The 24,884-nt window shown below is 40.8% G+C and overlaps 1 protein-coding gene across 1 annotated transcript in view; it reads right to left on the reverse strand.

Moving 5' to 3' along the window:
* The window catches only part of TTN (titin), a 356,828-nt gene that overhangs the window by 10,342 nt on the left and 321,602 nt on the right, over positions 1-24,884 (reverse strand). The window contains exons 238-268 of the mRNA XM_060257371.1: positions 23,899-24,195; positions 23,215-23,802; positions 22,826-23,128; positions 21,206-21,502; positions 20,647-20,934; positions 20,247-20,546; positions 19,835-20,137; positions 19,313-19,618; positions 17,436-19,202; positions 17,039-17,335; positions 16,044-16,331; positions 15,581-15,880; positions 13,426-15,492; positions 13,014-13,316; positions 12,620-12,925; positions 12,235-12,525; positions 11,825-12,124; positions 11,414-11,719; positions 10,026-10,331; positions 9,643-9,924; positions 8,788-9,381; positions 8,411-8,698; positions 7,988-8,287; positions 7,236-7,538; positions 6,648-6,950; positions 5,064-5,648; positions 4,379-4,684; positions 3,978-4,277; positions 3,047-3,622; positions 2,644-2,949; positions 1,878-2,471 (exon numbers count right to left, since the gene is read on the reverse strand). Coding sequence (XP_060113354.1) covers positions 1,878-2,471; positions 2,644-2,949; positions 3,047-3,622; positions 3,978-4,277; positions 4,379-4,684; positions 5,064-5,648; positions 6,648-6,950; positions 7,236-7,538; positions 7,988-8,287; positions 8,411-8,698; positions 8,788-9,381; positions 9,643-9,924; positions 10,026-10,331; positions 11,414-11,719; positions 11,825-12,124; positions 12,235-12,525; positions 12,620-12,925; positions 13,014-13,316; positions 13,426-15,492; positions 15,581-15,880; positions 16,044-16,331; positions 17,039-17,335; positions 17,436-19,202; positions 19,313-19,618; positions 19,835-20,137; positions 20,247-20,546; positions 20,647-20,934; positions 21,206-21,502; positions 22,826-23,128; positions 23,215-23,802; positions 23,899-24,195 — 13,950 coding nt within the window. The remainder of the gene's footprint in view (positions 1-1,877; positions 2,472-2,643; positions 2,950-3,046; positions 3,623-3,977; positions 4,278-4,378; positions 4,685-5,063; positions 5,649-6,647; positions 6,951-7,235; positions 7,539-7,987; positions 8,288-8,410; positions 8,699-8,787; positions 9,382-9,642; positions 9,925-10,025; positions 10,332-11,413; positions 11,720-11,824; positions 12,125-12,234; positions 12,526-12,619; positions 12,926-13,013; positions 13,317-13,425; positions 15,493-15,580; positions 15,881-16,043; positions 16,332-17,038; positions 17,336-17,435; positions 19,203-19,312; positions 19,619-19,834; positions 20,138-20,246; positions 20,547-20,646; positions 20,935-21,205; positions 21,503-22,825; positions 23,129-23,214; positions 23,803-23,898; positions 24,196-24,884) is intronic.

Here is a 24,884-nt window from a genome sequence, read left to right on the forward strand (position 1 = left end):
ACTTGTCAGTCATATCACAACCTTTGGGGATTAAATTCCAGTAATGATGCTTCTTACTGCAGCAATGCTAGAAACACTTTACCAGACAACAGTGAAAGAGCCTGTTGTTACCTTACACTCTGATATAAGCTGTAATGCTATTTCACTGCTTGAATGCTATGAACGTACAGTTGTAGTCTATGTAATAAATATTTTAATTATTTGTTTTATGTCACTGCATTCTAGTGCTGTTGCATACTTGAACTTGACAAAAAGATCAAGAGTCTAGTAGCACCGTAAAGACTAACAAAATTTGCGGCAGGGTGAGAGCTTCTATTAAAAATGCCCACTTCTTCAGATACATGAGTCCACCCGTCCTATTTCAAGGAGAGTGGGGTGATTTCAGATGCTGAATGACATTAGCAGGCAAATGACAATAGCAGGTGAATGACACTAACAGATGTGATTGGATTAGTCTCTCTTTCTAAACAACCTTTGAAATTCCTTTATAAGAGAACTGCTACTCTTAGGTCAGCAACAGAATGTCCTGGAAGATTAAAATGTCCCCCCAACTGAATTTCAAAGGGAGGTCAGAAAGAGGCTGTTGAATTGCAACTAATAATAAGGCTTAAGACTAATAATAAGGCTTAAGACAATGCATTCTCCTGAACTAAATCGAGACCTAGGCTTCCTGTCTCATTACCAATGCTGCTCTCTTCATGCCTACTACCCCTCTGCATATCACACCTAATCCAATCATGCCTCCTATTGTCATTCAGCTGCTATTGTCATTTGCCTACTAATGTCATTCAGCATCTGAAATCACTCTCCTTGATATAGGACAGATGGACTCGCAGTCTAGATGTATCTGAAGAAGTGAGCAGTGACTCAGGAAAGCTCAAATTTTGTTAGTCTTTAAGGTGCTACTGAACTCTTGCTCTTTTCTGCAGCTACAGACAGACTAACACGGCTACCCATCTTGAACTTGCTGAGACTGAGAGGGAAAGAGACCTTGGGACCATAGTGGATAGCTCGGTGAAAATGTCAACCCACTGTGACACTACAGTGAAAATGGACAACTCTATGCTGGGGGCTATGAGGAAAGATAAAACAGCCAATAAGCCCTTGTAACCTTATCTGGAATAATATGTGCAGTTCTGGTCACTTTTCCCCAAAAAGGACATTGGAGAGCTGGAATAAGTCCAGAAGAGGGCAAGCAAGATGATTGAGGAGCTGCAGCACCTTTCTTACAGGAAAAGGCTGAATTCTGGGAGTTTCAGTTTAGTGGACAGATAATTTTTTTCTCCTGTTCCAAATTATTAGAATTCAGAGGTATCAAATGAAGTTGATGGGGAGTAGACTCAGAAAAGACTCTTTATACTATGAGTGATTAATATGGGGAATTTGCTGCCAGAGGATGTAGTAATGGCCACAGGCTTTCGAAGGGTTTTAGACAGATTCAAGGTGGATAGATCTATTGGTGGCTACTAGCCATGGCAACTAAAGGGAGCTTTCACATTCAGAGGCGGTAAACTTCTGAATACCAGTGACAGGAAGGAAATATCAAGAGAAGGCCTTGGCCTCTATGCCCTTTTGTTGGATATCCCGAGTAACTGGGTGGCCACTGTGTGAGACAGGATGCTGGACTATATGGATCATGGGTCTGATCTAGCAGGCCTCTTATGTTCTTATGAAATGAAAGTATAGTGTGCCACGACATAGCCTCACTGTCTAGTTGAGTCGCTGTGCTATCCATCAATTTCCAGTATTTGTTACCATTGAGGATATAAAGGAAACATTAAAGGTTTTTGTTTGCTTTAGCCCAAATACCTATTATGTCCCTGAATCTGAGCTATGAAAAATGAAAGTAATTATAAGTAGCAAAGCATATTCTTTACCTTCAACATCCAATGAGGCAGTTCCAGAGACGGAGCCTCCCTGATTGGTTGCTCTCACTTGGTACACAGTGGCATCATCATCAGTTACATTTGAAATGACCAGCTGGTGATATCCACCCTTGAACTCTTGTATCTTGACCTTCTCACCATCGGGCAAAATCTCTTTCCCCTGCCTGAACCATTTCACGATAGGCTTAGGATGACCAGTGATTTTGCAGACAAATGTAGCATGGCCTCTAAATTTCACATTCAGGTTCCTTATTTCTTCCTTGAAGTGTGGTGCCTGAATTGGTACATCAGATTTTGGAATGATTGGTTGTGAAACTTCACTCCATTCACTCTCACCACCCAGATTTTCGCATTTAACACGGAACTCGTATTCAAGGTCTTCAATAAGACCTGTTACTGAATATACGGTTTCACGGATTTCATCTGTTGTTACAGCAATCCATTTGTTTTGCTTCTTTTCACGCTTCTCTAGGTAGTAATTTCTGATCTTGGATCCTCCATCGCTAGCAGGTGGCTTCCAAGATACAACACAGGAATCCTTTGTCACAGCAGATACTATTGGTTGACTTGGTTGGCCTGGTTTTTCTGTAATGAAGAAAAAAAATTCAGAACATGAAATCAGTTTGCTTCTTTGAATTGCAGATCTATCTGTCCATCTAGTACTGCTCTTAACAGCTATCACCTTAAAGAAGAAGTTAGAACCAAAAATTATTTAAATTGCAAATCAATAGACAGAAGGGGTATGGTCCACACTTACCAAAAGGCGTCTTGATAACAACTACAGAAGGAACCTCCAGTGGTTCACTAATGCCATATGTATTCTGAGCAAAGACACGGAAATAATAACCAGCATTTTCAGTCAGGTTAACAATTCTGCAGGTTGTGCCAGAAATGCTTGAAGATACCAGCTGCCACTCTGTGCCTTCCTTTGCCTCACGTTTCTCCACAATATAATTTGTTATAAAGGCACCTCCATCATCTTCTGGCGGCTTCCAACTGATTACCGCAGAGTTCTTCAGCAAAGCTTCCACAACAATTGGCCCTGTTGGACTATCTGGCTTGTCTACAGAAACAAAAAAGCAAACACACATGGTATTTTACCTTTATACTGCAGGATACATAACAGATGATCTAAAAACAACTGGAAGCCAATGATTTACCTTGTATTTCCACATTGAGTACAGTGTCAACTGTTCCATATATGTTACTGAGTTGCACTTTATACTTTCCTGCGTGGGTTTTATGCTGTACGTTTCTAATGACCAGATGGGTGTAATGCTCTGTGTTCTCAATAGTAATATCCTCTCCACTCTTCAAAAGTTTCTTGCCATGGAACCAGGTGATAGCAGGCACTGGGCGACCAATGTAGACAACATGGAGACGAAGAGATGAACCCACACCTGCATAGTATTTCTCTTTTAATGGGAAGCCAGGATGGAACTGGGGAGGAGCTTGCAAGAGGAGCTTGCCACTCGTTTCAATCTCTCCAACTTCATTGATGGCCTTGCAAGTATAAAGCCCTTCATCTTCCTGCTCTTCTGTGAGGACTGTCAATGTATGGGTGCGTCCATCGGACGACGTCTTGTACTTCCGGCTTTGTACCAGTTCTTTGCCAAAGCGATACCATTTAATATCAGGAAGAGGTCTCCCAACAATCTGGCATGACAGCTGACCTGGTTCGCCCAGATGGGTAGTGACATCTTTCATTTCCTGTCTTATTCCTGGGGCTTCTCCAGCTGCATTTATAAAAGGAGAGAACAGTAATCCTGAAAATTCATAGTGCTCTTCAAGCTACTATACTGTGCCCTGACATATAATTTTAATTCTGTCCATTTAAATAATGCCACTTTCCGTTTCATTAGCATCAGAGGATGAAAGAGCTTGTTTCTGTCATTTTGATCAATTCAGATTAGTAGATACATGCAATTAAAAGTGCTTGAATTACATCTTGAAACCACCAAAATGGTAAAGCCACAGTTTAGGTTAGATTAGATTAGGTATCTACACCATATAATTCTTTATTGTGATACTGTACTATCAAGCACAGCACAACATAAAGCATAGTAAATATGACTGAACATTTCAACTTACATGTTAATTTAGTCTTTACTGCCATAGCTGTTCTACGAGGTCTGCTGATTCCAGTCTGATTTTCTGCAAAAACTCTGAATTCATATTCTGTAGACTCCAGCAAGCCACCCATTGTAAATTGCCTATCTTTGATACGTTCTTTATTGCACTTCTTCCACATGCTTTCTCCAGTCTGGCGATATTCAACCCAGTATCCAATGATCTCTTTACCACCATCGCATTCTGGACGTTCCCATTCTAGAGTAATGCTGTCCTTAGATACAGATGTGATCTCAATTTCTCCAGGCTGACTTGGTTTGTCTGTGAAATTTAAAAAAGATTGTAAGAAATTAAAACCTGCCTACTGCCAAGACTTCATTCCTGTTGCCATATAACCTGGAAGTGAATGGAGAGGTATTTACCAAATGGATCCTTGCATACAACGGGCTCAGAAGCAGGACCTGGTTCGCTTTCACCAATGTCGTTTTGGGCTATTACCCGGAACTGATATTCAGCATCTGGAACAAGCCCTGTGAGTGTATACATTGTAGTTGTGATGTGAGTCTTGTTATGCCTGACCCATTTCTCAGTAGATGTTTCTCTGCGTTCAATGTAGTAGCCAGTAACACGAGAGCCACCATCATCTCTAGGTCTGGACCAACTTATGCTAACAGAACTCTTTGTGACATCAATTATTTCTGGTGGGTAACTTGATGGCTCTGGAGGATCTGGAGGGAAAAAACACACACATATTTTTACAATCTTTTATGTATTATTTTGATAAATACACTCTGGAACTAACAGCTGTGGGCTTTTTTTGTTGAACAAAATAATCAACATTAAGCCCTGACCTGGATAGCCCAGGCAAGCCTAATCTCATCAGATCTTGGAAGCTAAGCAGAGCCGACCCTGGCAAGTATTTGAATGGGAGACCTCCAGAGAATACCAGGATTGGGAGGCAGTGGAAGGATATCAATACACTTCTTCTAACATCCTCAATACCCCAGTAAGAGTCACCAGGGGTCACCATGACTTCTAGGCAGAGACACACAGACACCCAAACTGCAAAAATATCCCCCCAAAATCAACATTAAAACGTGCACTTACTCAAAGGTGTCTTTGGCACAACTGGCTCTTCAGATTTCAAGGATTTGCTTATTCCAAACTGGTTTTCAGCAGAAACACGGAAGTGATATTCCACATTTTCTTTGAGTCCTTTGACTACTAATGATGTACCTCTTACTCTGGAATCAACAGTGTACCAGGCAGTCTTAGGTACTTCTCGCCTTTCAACAATATACCCTAGTATATCTGCACCACCATCGTCTGTTGGTGATTTCCAGCTGACTCTAACAGAACGGGCTTGTATGTCATCATACTCAAGCGGCCCTTCTGGTGGGTTTGGAATGCCAATTACCCTGACTTTGATGTAGACCGCCTTCTTGCCACATTTGTTTTCGAGTGTCAGATCATAGGTACCAGAGTCTTCTCTTTCAGCATCTTTAATCACAAGTTCAGTGTCTGCTTCAGAAGTGGCAATCATGGCCCTCTTGGTGACATCATGTCCTTCTTTAGTCCACTTACATATTGGAATGGGTTTACCTTTAATTGGCACGGTCAGCTTAATTACTCCACCTTGTCTTACAAATACACCTTCCAGGTATTTTTCATCAAGTTCATAATCAGGATATTCTGAGAATGGGGAAAATTTTATGTTGTGAAATCCATATTATGCAGCTAATTTTACAAATAGATTGCTATCTTTATAAAATTCATTGGAAACCAAAGCAGCAAATCTACAAAAGGCCTTCGAAGTATAGCTTCATCCTGATTTATTAAGTAGTCAGAACTAGAGTATTTTAATTATTCCACTGACCACCTAAATTCTATATCGGGGTGTCAAACTCATTTTTTTATGAGGGCCAGATCTGACATAAATGACACCTCGTAGGGCTGGACCATTCTGGGCCAGGCCATATGTGTGCCTATTTAAGATTAGATTGCAGAGATATAAACTTTATAAAGGACAAGACAAACACAAAGATTTTTTTTAAAAAACTTAAAACATGCTTAAAACATTAGCACTCAATGGTCTTAAAGGTGCTTTCTTTGTATTTCTCCCATGGAATCAAGGGAACTGGGCAAAGGAAGCTCTGGCTCTTTCCTGCCTTCCCCAGGGGACCAGGAGGGGGAGGAGCCTCAGCCATTAGAAGGAAGAGAGGCTTGGCTCAGTAACTATGCTGTGCAATTGTGATAGCCTGGTAAAGCAAGCTCTTCCCCTTCCTTCCTCCCCAAGTGAGGAGCCTCAACCAATGGAGAAAATAGAGGTTTTGCTCTATTTGCTCTGGGCGATTGAGCAAGTCTTGCAAAACAAGCTGTTACAGAGAAGTAAGCATGAGAGAGGGAGAAGGAAGCAGATGACAGCCGGTTGCTTGAGGGCCTGATAGAAGCCCTCCGGTTTGACACCCCTGTTCTATATGATGTGGTAGCAGAAATGCTCACTTATCTAAATATGCCCATTTTGGAACACTATTGGTTATTGTTATTATATGTGTTCCTTCATAGTTAATTAACTGCTTTATTCATATAATATGTTATTACTGTTGTTATTATTATTATCCATAAATATTGCTAATAAAAAGCTAGTATTAAAATTAATTTCACTAAGAAGTAAGAGTTAAAATAGCTTACCGAGCATTTCAGTAACTTTGGCTGTTCCTGGCACCTCAGCTGGTTCACCAGGGCCTCCAGCATTACAGGCTAATACACGGAATCTATATTCTGCACCTTGTGGAAGATGTGTTAGAGTGTATTCACGGATTTTAGTAGGAGTGGTATTGCATTTGGTCCATTCAAACTGATCAACCTTTTGCATTTCAATCAAATAGCCAGTGACTTTAGATCCACCTTCATCTTCTGGTGGACTCCAAGCTAGTGAAATAGATGTTCTTGTGGTGTCTGTAACTCTTGGATTCTGAGGTTTGCCTGGAGGAGCTGGAATATACGGTCAGAGCAATGTTAGACATGTTAAAACTATTTGCACATTTAGTACTGTTGTTTTAAAGACAAATTTTACAAAATCAGCACCTGTGAACGCCCAAATATTTTGCAGCTAACATGTTTAAACAGACATACCCAAAATAAGACCACTTTCATTAGCCAAAAAATGTTTTGACTGAAATGAAACCAATTAAAACAATGATTTCTTAAACAGAACACCGTATAATCCCTAATAAAGTTTGATCATACTGTGCCTTATGAATATTGGAAATTATTTACCAATTGGATCCATAGCAACTGCAGGCTTAGAAGGTCGGCTTGGTTTGCCAGTACCCCTGGCATTGATTGCTGTGACACGGTGTTCGTATTCCAGCCCTTCAACCAATCCAGTAGAACGATAGCGTGCCATAGTCACTGGAACTTTATTTACGCGGATCCATCTGTCTGCTCTAACTTCTTTACGTTCCACAATGTAGCCAGTGATTTGTGAACCACCATCTTCTTCTGGTGGATACCAAGTAAGTGTCATTCCATCACGGGAAATATCAAACATTTCTGGGGTACCAGGTGGTCCAGGAATACCTGTAGTAATAAAAAGAAAAAATTGAGAATGCAATTTTATTTATAATCCTTCCCCCCCCCCCCCTAATAAGTAGTCACATGGTACTGCATTTTGTTTCACAAATAAATTGGGTTGGATCCTCTTGAAATTTACCATTGCCAGTAAGATTTCTGCCCACAGATTAAAAGCTTCTGGCCCCTCCTGCTGTAGCCCAAAATGCCTCCCAAATGCTGATCCTGGGGTACAAGGCCCCCCGGGATAGCATAACTGAGAAGTTGGAGAGCTGCCACAAGAGGAGTAGAATGGGCCAAAATTGCCTCCCTTGCATGCATGGATTTGTATGACAGTATCCAACCCACTACAATGTAACTTCTAAATTAGGCAAAGAAAAGTCAGAGTCAAATCCTGATGTATTTCTCTACATTTAATTTGTTCTAATATTTTTAATGCGGGAGAAATATTTACTTACTGATTCTGCTCTTGCATTCTATAATTTCAGACTGTAAGTATGATCCAATTCCAAACCGGTTTGTGGCAGCCACACGGAACACATATTCAGTACCCTCAGTAAGTTTAGTGAATTTAAATGTTGTCCGAGTTACAGATTCAGAAACTGGCAGCCATCCTGGACGGTGAGCATCACGTTGCTCTACCACATATCCACTTAATACTGCACCACCATCCATTTCTGGTGGTTCCCAGGAGATGGTTACGAAAGTTGAATCAATATCTTCAATTTTAATCGGTCCAGTTGGTGGTCCAGGTTTGTCTATGGAAAAAAATGGGGCATAAACAAAGGAATTGTCAAATATGAAAATACATAGAATACTTTAGCAAAAACAATTATGTAAGGAAAATAATGGATAATTATATTTTCGTAACGAATTCTTACCAAGAATAATGACTTTTATTTTCTCAAGTGCTGTTCCAGTTGTGTTCTTCAGTTCCAGTGTATAGTCTCCTGTATCATGTATTGTAGTTTCACGTATTGTTAATTTAGCTACTTTAGCCACTGTTTCAACTTTGACACGGTCTGATTCTCTTAGTTTTGAACCGGCAAAGAACCAAGAAACAGCTGGAGGTGGTCGCCCAGAAATTGGAATTGCTAACTCGATAGGTCTGCCTGCTGGTACATGAATGGTCTTTTGAGGTATTCCAGCAAGATCAATTGCAGGGAGAACTGAAAAGAGATAAGAACCCAGTATGATTAATCCAGGAAAATATGTACTAACATTTTGAATACTATTTCTTTATAATTATGTCATTTACCTTTTAGTTCTTGTACTGTCACTGCTGTGACTATCTCTCTTGGTTCAGATACACCCTTTGGATTCTGTGCTCTGACTCTAAACAGGTACTGTTCACCTTCGTTTAATGAAATTATAGTGTGCTCCAAAACATTAGGCTTCAGCGTTACGACCTTCATCCATCTTTCTGTTCCAGCTTTGCAGGCCTCAATGACGTAGCCATTTAATCTGCTGCCACCATCGTGCAGTGGTTTTTCCCATGCAAGCGATACGGTAGATTTAGTAATATCGACTACTTCCAGTTTCTGAGGCACACCTGGAACCTCTGACACGAGAACAGCGTCCAAGGTCTCACAGGGTTCACCAATACCATAGATGTTTTCTGGCAGCACTCTGAAATAGTAAAGAGCTCCTTCGATGAGTCCAGAAATTCTGTAAAAGGTTTTGCTGCATTTAGTAGTTACTGTCTTGTATGCTCTCATAGCAGCCTCACGCTTCTCAATTATGTAGTTGGAGACAGGTGCACCACCATCAATGGTAGGGATTTCCCAAGTAATGGTAGCAGAATCTTTGGAAACCTCTTTGACTCTCACTGCTCCTGATGGGCCAGGAGTATCTGGGGGAAGAAAAAACAAAACAAACATTTTCCACACTGTCCTTTCCCCCTTTTCATCCTTGCATTTCTGTATTATTAAAGTCAAACTTACAGACCACTGCCATTCTACAAACTTACTTTTCATTGGTGTGCTCTATTTTTCACTTTTGCCAGGTTCTTCCATTACTTAATCATTGCCATATCTATTCATGTTTTAAATGCAATTAAATAGGCATAGCTGTGCTGTAATAAGTAATGATAAATTACTGTGTTTGTACCTACCATACACTTTGACGAGAACTGTTGCAGATTTCTTTCCTGATTGATTTTCGGCCTCAATGATGTATTTCCCAGCATCATACCGGTTAACTTTATCCACAACTAACAGTGTGTAGGCGTCTGTGGTATCAATAATGCCACGACTTGCCAGGTCAACACCCTGCTTACTCCATGTGATTATGGGGGGTGGTCTGCCAGTCACTGACACCATTAAACGTAAAGAGCCCCCTGCCCTGACGATCACAGTCTTCTTTAGATCCTCAGCAAGTTCAAGATCTGGTTTTTCTGCACATATAGAAGTAAAAATAAGATATTGATTTTCTTGACTATTTCAAAACAAATGTATAAATTCCCATTTTTTAAAAAAACCTGGATCTTGACATTACCTATCCTTTCCACAGGCTCTATTTCAGCAGAAGACTCGCTGTATTCACTCAAACCATTTACGTTGGTAGCAGCCACTCTAAAGCGGTATTTCTGGCTTGTTTTAAGACCAGTCACAGTGTATTCAGAATTCCTTATGGTAGCCTGAGTATGTGCCCTGTACCATTGTTCGGTACTTTCTTCTTTCATTTCAAGGATATAGCCTAATATGTCAACACCACCATCGTACGTGGGCTTCGTCCAAGCCAAGCTTATGCTGGTCTTTGTAGTGTCCACAACTCTGGGAGCCGAAGGTGCTGCTGGAGTGTCTTTGGAAAAGAATAATACATGCCTCGTGTTATTACAGAGAATAGGTTGCACTTTTAACTCCCAAAGAAATAATCATGTTAAGATTTCTGCAATCATACTTGAATTGGAATAGGTAATTTTAAGTCTGGTTGCACCTTAGAGGTCAATACGATTTTTGGGATATGGGTTTTTGGAAGTCAAAGGTCCCTTGGACAAATACCTGATGAAAGTATCTGAAAAGGAAGCGTTAACTCTTGAAAGCTCATACCCCAAAAATCTTGTTGTTCTCTAAGTTGCTACTGGATTCAAAACTAGTGGGTCTAGTGCAGACCAACACAGCTACCCTCTGAAACTATCTTGAATTGGAATGTTATTTTAGCTGACAGTTGGTTCCCTCAAGAGATTCTGCTCTACTGGGGATACATGAAACAAGGGCACAGAAAAGTCTTTGGCTTCTGGCTTTCAAGAAAGTAATAAAATAGAACAATAGGGTTGACAAGGATCAGAACTGTCAAATGGTGCCACATGTTGACCACATGCTATAGCTGAAGACAAAACCACTCGAAAAAACAAATATCTAGAGTCATTAGTGTTTATTTGCTTTGTGGGGAAAAACCTTTCTTACTGCTGGACAAGGTGATTAGTGAACCCTGAGTACGAAGCAAAAGAAATTTATTGATTCCTCTTTCTCCAAGCAGAAAATCTTACTGAAGTTCAAGTCCATCCTCACCAGCACCATATCCCTTGCCATGGTCTGTGACAACCCAAAGTGGGGGGGGGGGGACACTATTTGCTAAGGTCTTAGGTAAAGAAAAACTTGCTTTCTAACTCAGTATATCATGACTGAAGTAGCAATATATACAAGCACCCAGTTTATAAATGCACCTGTTTATGTGATTAAGCACCACATCAAAATTACTTCTGAAATTCCCAGGATGATTAGGTACCCATTTATACAACAGTGGAGGCAGCTGTTCAGCATGGAACTGATCCACAACCATCTGTGGGCATAGTAAGTGTCCCAAACTATCCTACTAGACTTCTCTAGTTTCAAGACTCACATGACCCCCAATTAACCTCTATTTCAATGTTGGCAACTTACATGATGGTTCTTTGCACAAAATATTTGCGGAAGCATCACTAGGTTCACTGTTACCAGCAGCATTGACAGCAGTGACTCGGAACTGGTATTCACTGCCTTCCATTAGGCCTGTAACTTTCAGTCTTGTATCATAAATAACGTAGTTTTTGTTGACCCGCGTCCAGCGTAAACTTCTCTTTTCACGCTTGTCTACAAGATAGGTGCTAATTTCATTACCCCCATCTGACTCTGGTTTCAGCCACTGAATGATGATATGTTCTTTGCCGACACCGACTGCTTCAGGAACACCAGGTGCTGATGGAATAGCTGTAAATATTTTTGAAAGGAAAAGGGGGGAAAATCAGCTATTTTGTGTGATGGAGACACGCCCCCCCACAAACATGTGCATACTGTGACTAGAAATGTACTTACTGAATGTATTTCTTGCAATAATGGGCTCTGATTCAAGTGAAAGGCCTGGTCCATACTTGTTGACAGCTCTTACACGGAATATGTACTCATTATTTTTAATAAGCCTGGTTACCACGCATGACATTGTCTGACACTCAGCTTCAACGATCACCCAGTTCAGCCTGCTGGTCTCACGTCTCTCTACAATGTAGTGGGTGATTTCTGCTCCTCCATCTTCTTGAGGCATATTCCAAGCCAGGGTACACTTCTCTTCTGTCACTCTGCTAATCATGAGCTTGCCAGCACATGAGCCAGGTGAATCTGCAGATAAGGAGTAAAATACTTAATTATCCCTAGGAAAGACTTACCTTAAAAAATGACTTTGATGGACAATTAAGTCCCTTAGGGAAACAAAAGCATGAAATATTTACCAAGCACTTTGACAAGGACAGCAACTTGTTTCGTTCCACTGGCATTTTTAACAGTCAAAGTGTATTTTCCAGTGTCACCTCTATCACAGAACTTGATGACTGCAACAGCATGCTTGCTCGTGTATTGTAAAGAGACCTTTTCACTGGGGTCCAGTTCTTTGTCGCCTTTAGACCAAAAGACTTTTGGTTCTGGTTTTCCACCAATGGATGCCTCGAGAACAAGATCAGATCCAGCCCTAATCGTTACGAGATCTACCTGCAATTTGGCACCCAGCTCAGCTTTAGGTGGTGCTGTGAAAAGAAGGAAGAGAAATAGATTCACACTTGGACACTGACAAGGCCTGTGTGCTTTACATAATTTTAAAGTCATATTAATGTCTCTTACAATATTCATCTTTACAGGCAACAGGGCCAGTAGATTCAGAGCCTTTGCTAATCACGCCAGCAGCGTTCTTTGCCAAAACACGGAATTCATATTCCTCTCCTTCACTGAGCGCTGTCACAGTAAAGAAGGTTTCAGAGACGATAGTGTAGTTGCATTTCAGCCAGCGTCCGTCTCCAGCTTCATTATATGGCTTGCGTTCTACAATGTAGCCAACAACTTTGCTTCCACCATCGTAAAGTGGAGGTGTCCAACTTAATGACACTGAAGACCTTGTGACGTCTGTTACTTCTGGTCTGCCTGGTGGATCTGGAAGAGAACACAGTGTGAAGAATATAGTTCTGTTGTCTCTTAGAACAGTATAAGGGAGCATACCTTCTCTGCCAATTTCACTTACCAACTGGGTTTTGAGCCATGACTGGCCTGGAAGCCTCACTCGCTTTGCTCAGCCCAGCAGCATTCAGTGCATATACTCTGAACTGATACTCAAGGCCTTCCACGAGCCCTGTAACTTTGTAGTCACATTCAAAACAAGGAATTTTGTTTTCCTTCACCCAAAGGATTGTGTTGCGTTCTTTCTTTTCAATCCAGTATCCAACAACTTTGCTGCCACCATCATGATAAGGTTCTTCCCAACGAATGCTCATGGCATTGGCAGAAACATAATATACCTCAGGCCTAGTGGGTGCACTTGGGGGTACTAATTAAAAAAAAAGAGAGAAAGATTAGATCGTACTGTGCTTGTGGGAGGTTTTTAAAGCAAGGTCAGAGGAAATTTATGCATATCTCTTTTATAAAGTAGCCCTTACCAAACGGATGCTCAGCCACCACTGGTACAGATTCTACTGGCTTGCTGACACCAAATCTGTTTTCAGAGCTGACACGGAAACTGTATTCCATGTATTTAGTGAGATGAGTTACTTTGATTTGTGTACGTTTGACACTTGAATTTACCAGCTGCCATGCCGTTGAACCAGATTCACGTTTTTCAACAATGTAGTTGGTAATGTCAGAGCCGCCATCATCTTCAGGCTCCTTCCAGGACAGAATACAAGATTCCGCAGTCACAGATGATATTTCGATGGGTCGTGTAACTGGACCTGGTCTTCCAATAACAACTACAGTGACAGTGAATGTTTTCACTCCAGCTGTGTTCTCCAAAGTCAAATAGTATTTACCAGAGTCACCTCTCATGCTTTCCTTGACAATCAGTGTGGTTCTATCTTTTGTCGTCTTGATAGTTACTCTATCTGTTTCCTTAAGTCTCATTTCTTCCAGCTTCCATGTGACTTTTGGAGCAGGACGTCCACTAATTGGTATATCAATAGTAAAGGTACTTCCCGTTTTGCAGGTTATAAGTTGCCTGGTAATTCCACTGAGATCTGCAGTCGGCTCAATCTGTGGCTCTTTAACAATGACAGAAGAAAACGCATCTCTTGGTTGGCTGTAGCCAGCATCGTTCTTTGCTTTGACCCGGAACTCATATTCATTGTTCTCTATGAGACCTTCAACAGTGAAAGTAAGCTGCTTTGTCTGACCAGCTTCAACCCAAAAGTCAGATCCCTTTTGTCTCATCTCTATGAGGTATCCAGTGATACGACTGCCACCATCATGATCAGGTTTAAGCCAAGCTAGATCTACAGATGACCTGCTAGTATCAACAATATCTAATCTCTTGGGTGGAGCAGGTTCTTCAGTTGCTACAACTGGCTCTGCTAGTTCACATGGTTCACCCACTCCGTATTCATTTTCTGCTGAAACACGGTAATAATAGGGCACACCTTCTGCAAGACCAGTGACCCTGTAGATTTGACGGGTACATTTTTCACTCACAACCTGCCAGCTACGGCGGCTTGCTTCTCGCTTCTCCACAACATAGTGATGGATACGTGCGCCTCCATCCAGAACAGGAGCATCCCACATTAAAGTGATAGAGCCTCTGGTAACATCTTTAAACGTAATAGGACCTGGTGGCCCAGGAGTGTCTAGCACCTTGACAGTGAAAGTGATAGATTTGCTACCACTGTTGTTTTGGACTGTAAACACATACTTGCCAGCATCAGCTCTGTTGCAGTCCTCTACAGTTAATGTACTGAAAGAGTCTGTAGTATGAATGTCTGCACGCAGACTAAGATCAGAATCTGCTTTGGTCCATATGGCTGTCGGAACTGGCCTGCCCTTGAAGGCAATGAACAGACGGATGGTTGCACCTGCCCTGATAATGTGAGTCTGCTTGAAGGAAGCATCAATATCAAGCTCTGGTGAACAGAGCCTGTCAACTGCCTGTATGGAGGCTGGAACTTCACAGCTTTCTCCTTTGCCTGCACCATTTACAGCACAGACTCGGAATTTGTAATGCTCGCCAGCTTCCAGTTCAGTCACAGTATACTTGGTAGCAATGCAAGCTTCCGCATTGACTTTATGCCACTCTCCCAAATCAGCCTTGCACATTTCAATGATGTAGCCAATGATTTCCATGCCTCCATCAAAAACTGGCTTGGTCCATTCTAAGCTGATGCTTGATTTGGATGTGTCTGTCACTTTGACAACGGTAGGAGCACTTGGAGGATTGACTGGTTCTCTGCATTTTATCAGCCTAGAGACATCACTTGGAGGCCCCACTCCAGCATTGTTTTCTGCTATAACGTGGAACTCATATTCATTGCCTTCTGTTAAGCCAGTGACTCTGAACCTTGTCTCAGCAATGGGCCTCTTGCTGATCACCTTAACCCAGCGAATGCTCTTCTTTTCTCTTCTCTCCAAAATATACTGGTTAATGTCACTTCCACCATCTGACTTAGGCCTTGCCCATGTCAGTGTGATGCTGTTTCCTGTTACATTGCTGGGTTCTGGAGTGCCAGGTGCGTCAGGAACAGCTGTAGAATTAAAATAAAAAAAGGTTAGAGAACATTCTGGATAAGATTGGCAAGAGTTCAATTATGATGTAAATTAAAGTAAACATACTGTATTGTGCTTGTGCTACGAATGGGTCAGATTCCAGTGGCCTTCCGACACCAAATTTGTTGACTGCAGAGACACGGAACTGGTATTCGTTGCCTTTTATTAATTTAACTGCGGCATAACTGCACGCTTCACAGTGATCTTCAATCAGCGCCCAGGATACCCTGCTGGTTTCACGTTTTTCAATCACATAATGAGTAATGGCTGCACAGCCATCATTAGCTGGAGGCTCCCACCATAATGTTGCCTTCTCTTCGGTTATATTGGTGAATCTGATTGGCCCGCCAACTTTTCCTGGAGTGTCTGTAACATTAAATGGGGAGGGCAGGATATAAATCGGATCAAATCAAATAAATAAATAAATGACCAGTTATTTTAACAGTGCTAATTTCAACAAGAATGTAATACTAAATGTAAGATACTTGGGATAATGCAAGAAAATCTTGAGGAAATGATGCCAAGTTACCTTGAACTCTTACAGTTATCTCTGCATGTTTGACGCCTGATGAATTCTTGGCTTCTACCTTATATACTCCACGGTGGTCCCGAGAAGCATCTCTCACAAAGACAGTGCTATAGCCAATGGCACTGGTTATTTCCATATTCAACCTCTTGTCGATTTCTTTTCCATCTTTCAGCCAGGTCACCTGAGGAACTGGACGGCCTGTGATGAGTACTTTAAGTCTGATGCTTTCTCCAGCTTTCACAGTAAGGCCTTCAAAATGCTCAGCACCAAATTCAATTGCTGGTGCAACTATGGAATGAAAAGAAATGAAATAATATTACTTCATATCATCATTTGGGTTTATTTATCACTAACAGTCAAAGGCTGCTTCAATCTTAGCATCAGAAATAACAAATTTTAAATATAAAAAGATTATGCAGAACTTAAAAAGGCAAAAATCAAGCAAACCCCCAAACTTAAACATTTAGTCTATAATAATATAATTCAAGTTTCCTTCACACACACACAAAAAGCACAGATTAAACTACATTAAATGGGGAAGCAGGATATTTTGAACAATTTACTGCCTGGTCAAATGCAGATTTCCTAAGACACAATTGCATAAAGAGAAACCATGTGAATTACATAGGGATATGCTTCAGATAAAACATAAATTGTATTCCTACATGGTTATAATTACAAGCTGCTCCCCATCTAAAGAAGCATATTAGCTATTTTGTTTCAGAGTAGTTTGTGCTGTATTAATCTGTTCATTAAAACCTTTATGCTCTTTTCTAGTAATGAATAGTGTGAACCAGTTTTTCAGCGGACAGGGATACAATTGGTTAATCCAACATGCAATTATCTAGATTACCACAAAACTTTAAGGGAGTTCCGAGTTCTATAAAACACAGAAGTGCAGAGCTGGAAGGTACCTCAAGGGTCATCTAGGCCAACTCCCTGCCATCTAGTTCAAACCCCTCCCTGATGCTTAGTTGTTAATGAACAATGCTTACCAGCTTCATCTCTGGTCATAATATAGCCTGAAGATTGGGAAGGAGGACTGATGGTTCCTACAGCATTTCTTGCAAGTATTCTGAATTCATATCGGTCACCAGGGCTAAGTCCTGTCACTGTATATTGGCATTCACTGACATCAGTAAAGTTGCATCTAAGCCAGCGGTCAGCAGTTCCTTGACGCTTCTCAATACTGTAGCCTACGATCTTGCTGCCTCCATCACGAAGTGGTGCAGTCCACTTCAGAGTAATAGTTTCCCTAGTCACATCAATGTAATCAGGTGTGCCAGGTGGATCTGAAAGGGAGACAGATGCATGTATAGTAACGCAGACATCAACATAAACCTCTACAGAATGCTGTGATAGGTGTTTTAGATTCAGAGGTCAGTTACTCACCTACAGGAGACACTGCCAAGGTAAATTTACTTGGATCACTGGCAGAACTCATCCCAGCAGAATTTTCAGCATATACACGGAACTGGTAGTCCAGTCCTTCCAACAATCCAGTAATTCTGTATTCTCTGTTAGATATTGGTGAAGTATTCACTTTCTGCCACAGGATGCTGTTTCTTTCTTTCTTTTCAACATGGTAGCCAGTAATTTCTGCACCACCATCATAAACTGGAGCATCCCAAGATATGGTCATTCCATCAGCTGTAATATTGTAAACAACAGGCTTCCCTGGTGAACCTGGTGGTTTAAACTGGTGCCTTGCTACAACCTCTAGGGAGGAAAGTGGGGGGCTTACTCCATATCTGTTTTCTGCACGGATTCTGAACTGATACTCAGTGTCTTTAACGAGGTTAGGAACTTTAAAGGTGGTTCTTGTTGCACTAGAACACACCATTTTCCAATTGGTTTGTGAAGTTTCCCGCTTCTCAACACTGTAGCCGGTAATTTCTCCTCCTCCATTGTCTTCTGGAGCACCCCATGAAAGTACCACACTATCTGCCTTGATTTCATCTAGTTTTATAGGTCCTTTTGGCTTAGATGGAGGGCCAAGTGTTATCACTGTAATTGGGAATGATTTTCTGTGCACAGCATTGTCAAGGATTAAGGTGTACTTGCCGCCATTTTCTTTTTTCACGTTCTTAATGCTTAAACTTATTTTGTTTTCAGTTTTCTTGAAGCGGATCAGTTCACTTTCTTTAAGAGGCATGTTGTCTTTCAGCCAGCTCATAGTGGGTCTTGGCTTTCCCTTGTATGGCAATTCAATGTGTACATTGTGACCAATTCTCACTGTTACTTGTCCTCCAGGTATATCAGAAAGGTCTGCTTCAGGTGTTATTACATAATCTTTCACTGTAATAGGTCCAACTATAACACCATCACTTTTCCCTTTTTCATTCTTAGCAAAAACTCTGAACTCCATAACAGAAAGCTCCTTAAGTTTATCAGCTTCAAATTCACATGCTTTAGTTACGCCAGCATATGACCATTCTCTTTCGTCTTTTAGTCTCTTTTCAATTACATACTCTGATATGATGCTACCACCATCAAATTCAGGTTTGGTCCACTGCAAAGTGACAGAAGTCTTTGTTGAGTCTTTCATGGACAGGTCCTGAACAGGTCCAGGAACTTCAGCAGCTTTTACTGGCTCTGCGGTTTCACATGGTTCACCCAATCCATTTTCATTTTCTGCAAGAACACGGAAGAAATATGGGATCTTTTCTGACAAGTTACTTATCTTGAACGATGTATTGGAGCATTTTGCTGTAACAGAAGACCAAGCTCTCTTGGTGGCATCTCTTTTTTCAATGACATAATTGGTTACTTCAGAACCACCATTGATGAGTGGTGGTTCCCATACCAATGTCACAGTTCCGCGAGAAACATTTTTAAGATGCAGTCTCAGGCATGCAGATGGAGTGTCGAGCACTTTAACATTCACAAATGAAGATTTTGGTTTTCCAACTCCGTTTTCAATTGTGAGTATGTATTTTCCTGTATCATTGCGAGTGACTTGAGGAATGCTTAGCAGTGTGGATGATTCCGTGTTCTGAATGGTGTATCTATCATCAACAGCAAGGTTCTTTTCATCCTTTCTCCATGTCACAGTTGGAGGAGGTCTTCCTTTGAATGGAATCATTATTTGTACATCTTCACCTGCTTTAGCAACAATGGAAGTTCTGAGAGCAACATCTAGATCAATCTCTGCCTCCTCTGCAAGAGAATTAAAGTTTAAAATGTACATTATTATTATGTATGTGCATGGGGGGAATTTGAAATTTTAAAAAAAATATTAAGGATAATAGAGGAATTACACTGCATACCAAGTATGTCTTTAGCTTGTACAGGTTCTGTCATCTCAATAGGTTCACCTTGTCCAGCATAATTTATAGCAGCTACACGGAAGTAGTAGTTGATTCCTGGCTGAAGATGAGAAACGACATACTCTGTAGTCCTCACTTCTCCTCTTGCACTGACAACACTCCATTCTTCCTCATCTCCTTCTCTCTTTTCTACTGCATAGCTGGTAATTGCACTGCCTCCATCATAAGCTGGTTTAGTCCAGCCAAGGGTGACAGAGGTCTTGGTCGTATCCACAACCTTCAGCTTAACAGGTGGCCCAGGTTTGTCTGTAAAATATTAGAAGTAACAATGAGACTTCAAAAGATAGACAAGAAAGAGCTAGAAAATCAAAGTATGTCCTCAGGTACCATATATAAGGAGCCAGACAAGCAGCTTATAATCAAAGTAGTACATCAATATATGTCCCCATGTATTTCCATACATGTCTACTGTGTGTTAAGTTGGTCTTAAATTTACCGTTATTGATGTGGACGGGTTCTTACCAATAGGATCTATTGCTTTGTAGAAATCTGATGCTTCTGAGAATGGTCCTTGACCAGCTGCATTCACGGCAGAAACTCTGTATTGGTATTCATTGTTTTCTGTTAATCCTGTTACTTTCTGTCTGGTGTCACGGATGGTTTCTTTAAGGACCTTGAACCAGCCTAGGCTTTTCTTGTCACGCTTCTCAAGGTAATAGCCACCAACTTCACTGCCACCATCTACTGTAGGTCTGCTCCAGACGACGGTCATTGAATGCTTAGTTATCATGGTGACCTCTGGCACACCAGGTGGTCCAGGTGTAACTGTGTTTTTGTTAAAAGAAAAGAACAATCACATCAGGTCAACGTAACTAAATAATGGATCATCTATAGAACTTCAAGGAGCAGGTCTAATAACATCTAATTAACTTACCAAATGCATTTTTAGCTATAACAGAATCAGATTCCAGTGGCTCACCGACCCCGAACTTGTTTACCCCACGTACGCGGAAGATGTATTCATTTCCTTTAATGATTTTTGTGGTAGTGGTGCTGCATTCTTCTTGTTTTTCTGAAACCATAGACCATACCACACGACTTGTCTCACGTTTTTCAACAATGTAATGAGTTACGTTGGCACCACCATCATCAGCTGGTGGGTCCCACAGAAGGGTAATCTTTTCAGCAGTGACAGTCTTGAAATGTATAGGCCCACCAGGAGGTCCTGGCTTATCTGTTGAGTACAAGAAGAAATGAAGTGTTTTAATATACAAGAATGGGTACAGTGAGCTGAATTTCAGAATGAATACAATGCAATATTGTTCAAAACGTACCAAGTATTTGTACTTTAACAGTGGCAGTCGCAGAACCCATGGCATTTTTTAATTTCAGTTCGTAGCTTCCACTGTTGAGGCGAGTCGCATCTTTGATCAGGATGGATGCAAATTCTGTTGTATTTTCGATAGACACCTGGGCACTGGTTTGTATTTCTTTTCCATTTCTGAACCATTCAATTGTAGGAACAGGCTTTCCTGAGATGCCAAGTTTCAGCTTAATTGATGTGCCAGCTTTGTATTTTACCATTTCCGTATATTCTGGTGGGACATCTATTTCAGGTGCACCTTAACAATAAGGAATAAAAAAAAGTATTAATGCATCTAAAAGAGTGTCAAACTAAAGCTTTTGGGTAACAAGACTAACGCACATATATACATGCTCTAACACAAAAAGACCCATTAAGACAAACAGAATTTCAATCATTGTGGTGCCAACAAGTCAGATGCCTTGAATTCAAATACAATTTTATTTTTAAAAATGCTAACAGTAAACCCAGACAGATATATATATATATACACACAGACACATACACACATGCAATTGTATGTTTCTTACCGTAAGTATCCACACATGTAATAGGACCTAAAACATCCGAAGGATTGCTAATTGAACCTGCAGCATTCTTCGCAAAAACACGGAATTCATATTGGGAGCTTTGAGTTAATCCTGATACAGTAAACTGAGTCTCTATGACATTGGTGAAGTTAGCCTTTGTCCACCTTCCGTTTGGCAGATCACGTTTCTCAACGATGTATCCAGTAATTTTGCTACCACCATCAAAAGCTGGCTTTGTCCAAGAAAGACTGACAAATGTTTTGGAAATATCTGTGACACGGACATTTCTTGGTGGTTCTGCAACATAAAAAATAAAATAACAGCATTTGCAGTTAGTAAGTGTACTAGTAGTAATAATTAATAATTATAATATGGCGGAGGATGTAGCGGAGCCAGGAGACCTGAAGATTGTCTGGCAGCCTGAAACTCTAGCTTTTTGAATGGTGAGCTAGGTTTATTCTTTGACTAGAGAGAGCTGTGATTGACCCAAAGTCACCTAGTCTACTAGCACAAGCTGGGGGCACATGACTAATTCTAGGGGAAGGCGGGGACAATATGATGCAGAATTCTCCACCACACTTAATAGTGCAATAGCACTATGCTGCTCAGGTTAAGGGCTTGGGGCAGCCATCCCTGAAGTCCCCAAAATAGTGCATGGAGGGCTTTAAAAAAAATACCATACATATATTGTATGGAAAAAATTGGTGAGTATGTGGAATTGGGGCTTGAAAAAGAGGCACATTTTTTTCTGCTTTCCCTGAACCTTTATGAGTGTTATGAGATCTATCCCTTTGCAGTTTAAGTGTGATTGTGGTGGTGATGGGTAATCTGGATCAGAGGAAGTGCGATACTTTCAAATTCCCATGTGACCCTTTTCATCCAAAGCGCCAGATCATATAATCACTTAAAAGACATTGGGGAGAGGGTAATGGTAGATGCCCTCCAATCCCAGCTGCCCTCCTGCACCTGCTCTTTGCCCTCTTTTTCCCCTTTCAATCCAAACCCCCCCAAATATATTTGCAAAGATATGGTGTCTCTTGGGTTGCCTAAAACTATCTTCTTTCCATTCTGCAGTTATGCTTGTAAGAAAAGGGGCCAACCACTTTGCTATCTTCTTAAGATCCCTGGACCGAAAGAAGCTGATTGTCGACCACCAGAGCCAGAGCATTCTTGGTAATAGCCCCTGCTCTGTGGAATGCCCTCCCCGGAAACATCAGGGCCCTATGGGACCTGCCACAGTTCTGCGGGGACTGTAAGATTGAACTGTTCAAACTTGCTTTTAACAGTTAAGGGGAGGTGGCTATTATCCCACAGCACTGACAGTCTCACTGAACAAATATAACTGAAACAAGAAACATCAGAATAACGAGAACATCAACGTGCATCTTGAACTTTTAATGATTATATAATGGAAATGATTTTATTGTATATTTGTTTTTAATATTTGATGTTGTTTTTATTTGTTGTTAGTCACCCTGAACCCGTCAGGGGAGGGTGTGATATAAATTCGATTAAATAAATACATATTAGAGTGAATGATTCCATAATGCCTCAACAAAGATAGAATATTTCCCACTAAATTCATCACAGGAAGCATGGTGCCTTACACCTGATACTTACCGCATGCATCAATAGCAAGAACTGCATCAGATGGATGGCTTGCTTTTCCAATACCAGCTGCATTTTCTGCATAAACTCTGAATTCATAGATAAGTCCAGCGGAGATGTTGGTCACCTTGAAGTGAGTCGTACGTATGAGGAGTTTGTTCACTTTCTTCCATAAGATGCTGTTCCTATCCTTCATTTCGAGATGATACCCAATCACTGCACTGCCTCCATTGGAAACAGGCTCATGCCATCCAACAGTGATATTTTCTCGAGTCACATTGGTAATCCAAGGTGTGGACGGTGGTCCAGGAGTTGCTACATAAACATTAAGCACCAGTTAATAAAGCCTAAAAATATATCTGAAGAATCCAGAAAACAAAAGCAAATGAGAAGTTACTTACTGTATGGCAACTGAACACGTATGCATGCTGAGTCAATGTGGTCGCTTATGCCAAAACGATTTTCTGCTTTGATACGGAACTGGTACTCTTCTCCTGTTGTTAGTTTCATTATCTTAATAATATTTCTAGCAACTGTGGCAGATACTTCAGACCAGACAGCAGTGCTTGTTTCTCTTTTCAGTACAATATAATTGGTAACTTGACTTCCGCCATCATAACGTGGTGGTTCCCATTTAAGAGTAACACCTTCTTCAGTGACATCACTAATAACAACAGGACCAACAGGAGGGCCTGGTCTGTCCAGGACAACGATGTTAATAAAAGACTTAGTAGTTCCACTGGAGTTGGCAGCTGTGATGTCATATCTACCAGCATCAGCAGCCACGCTTTCTTTAAGGTTGATGATAACACTTTCGGCTGTGGTTTCTGTGTTAAATCTCATGGTTGCCTTGATTGGAATGCCATCTCTGGATAAAGTCACTTTTGGCAATGGTTTTCCAGAAACTGGGATCTCAACCTTTAAGTTTGAACCTGCTCTAACATAAACTGTGTTGCTTGGGAAGCCTTTCATGTCAACCTCCGGCGATTCTGAAAAATACATTTCCAAAACATTAAAAACATGGATTTAAAGTACATTTTCAGTTCAATTTATATCAGCTCTAGTTTTAGTATTAGCAGACATACCCAGTTGTTCTTTAACAGTAACAGCAAGAAGGAGCTCTTTGGGGTCACTTAGACCAGCCTGGTTTTCAGCAAATACTCTGAAGAAGTAGTCCATATTTTCCTTGAGGCCATGAACAACATGATGAGTTGTCTTGACTACTGCACATTTGACCCATTTTTGCTGCCCTTTCTCCAGAGCTTCAACAAGATAGCCTACAATTCTGCTTCCACCGTCATGTTCTGGCTTTAGCCACACAAGAGATACACTATCTTTAGTAACACTTGATACTCCCAGTTTTTCTGGTGGGCTTGGTTTTTCTGAGAAATAAAAAAGACAATGAAATGAAAACAAAGTAAGCCATATGAACTCTATTAGCGTACTCAGTAAGCATACATTTTACATAAGAAAACTATATCCTGCATAGCCTGTATTAGAGCAGTGATTCTTAACTATGTGTGTTCAGTTGCCTAGGGCACAATCTGGGGTGGGGGCCATCTTGAGACTTTTTGAGAAAAGCATACTACAAATAGAACTTTTGGGGACAAATGGGGAACATTTGGGGCGACCCTTTTCCCCATTTACTGTGGCTATTGACAACCAGCGCAGGATAGTCATTTTATATTGATCACTAAACTCTGAGAATAAATCACAGTTCTAGATTTCTAGATCTCAGGGTTCTTCCACACAATGAAACAGAGGAACTGATGATTGCCATTATGTACAAAAGTCTCATTTAATGGATGCCTGAGATCTGTATATTGTATGTGTATATCATAAATATGTCTATATAAATAAAGTTCCCCTGACCTAATTTTTTATTTGTAGCTTTAGGGGCTTTCATTAATAGGGCTGCGTATAAATTATTATGAGAGTTCTTAAGCTTTTTCAAGACAAACGCATTGATTACTGCTTTATAATACATTAGTATGCAGTATCAGGAATATTATCATTAATAATAAATTATTACTGCAGCCTTTTAAGTAATACCTTGGGAGCAAGCCCCATT

This window comes from Heteronotia binoei, chromosome 16 (genome assembly GCF_032191835.1).
Source record: "Heteronotia binoei isolate CCM8104 ecotype False Entrance Well chromosome 16, APGP_CSIRO_Hbin_v1, whole genome shotgun sequence".
Lineage (NCBI taxonomy): Eukaryota > Metazoa > Chordata > Lepidosauria > Squamata > Gekkonidae > Heteronotia > Heteronotia binoei.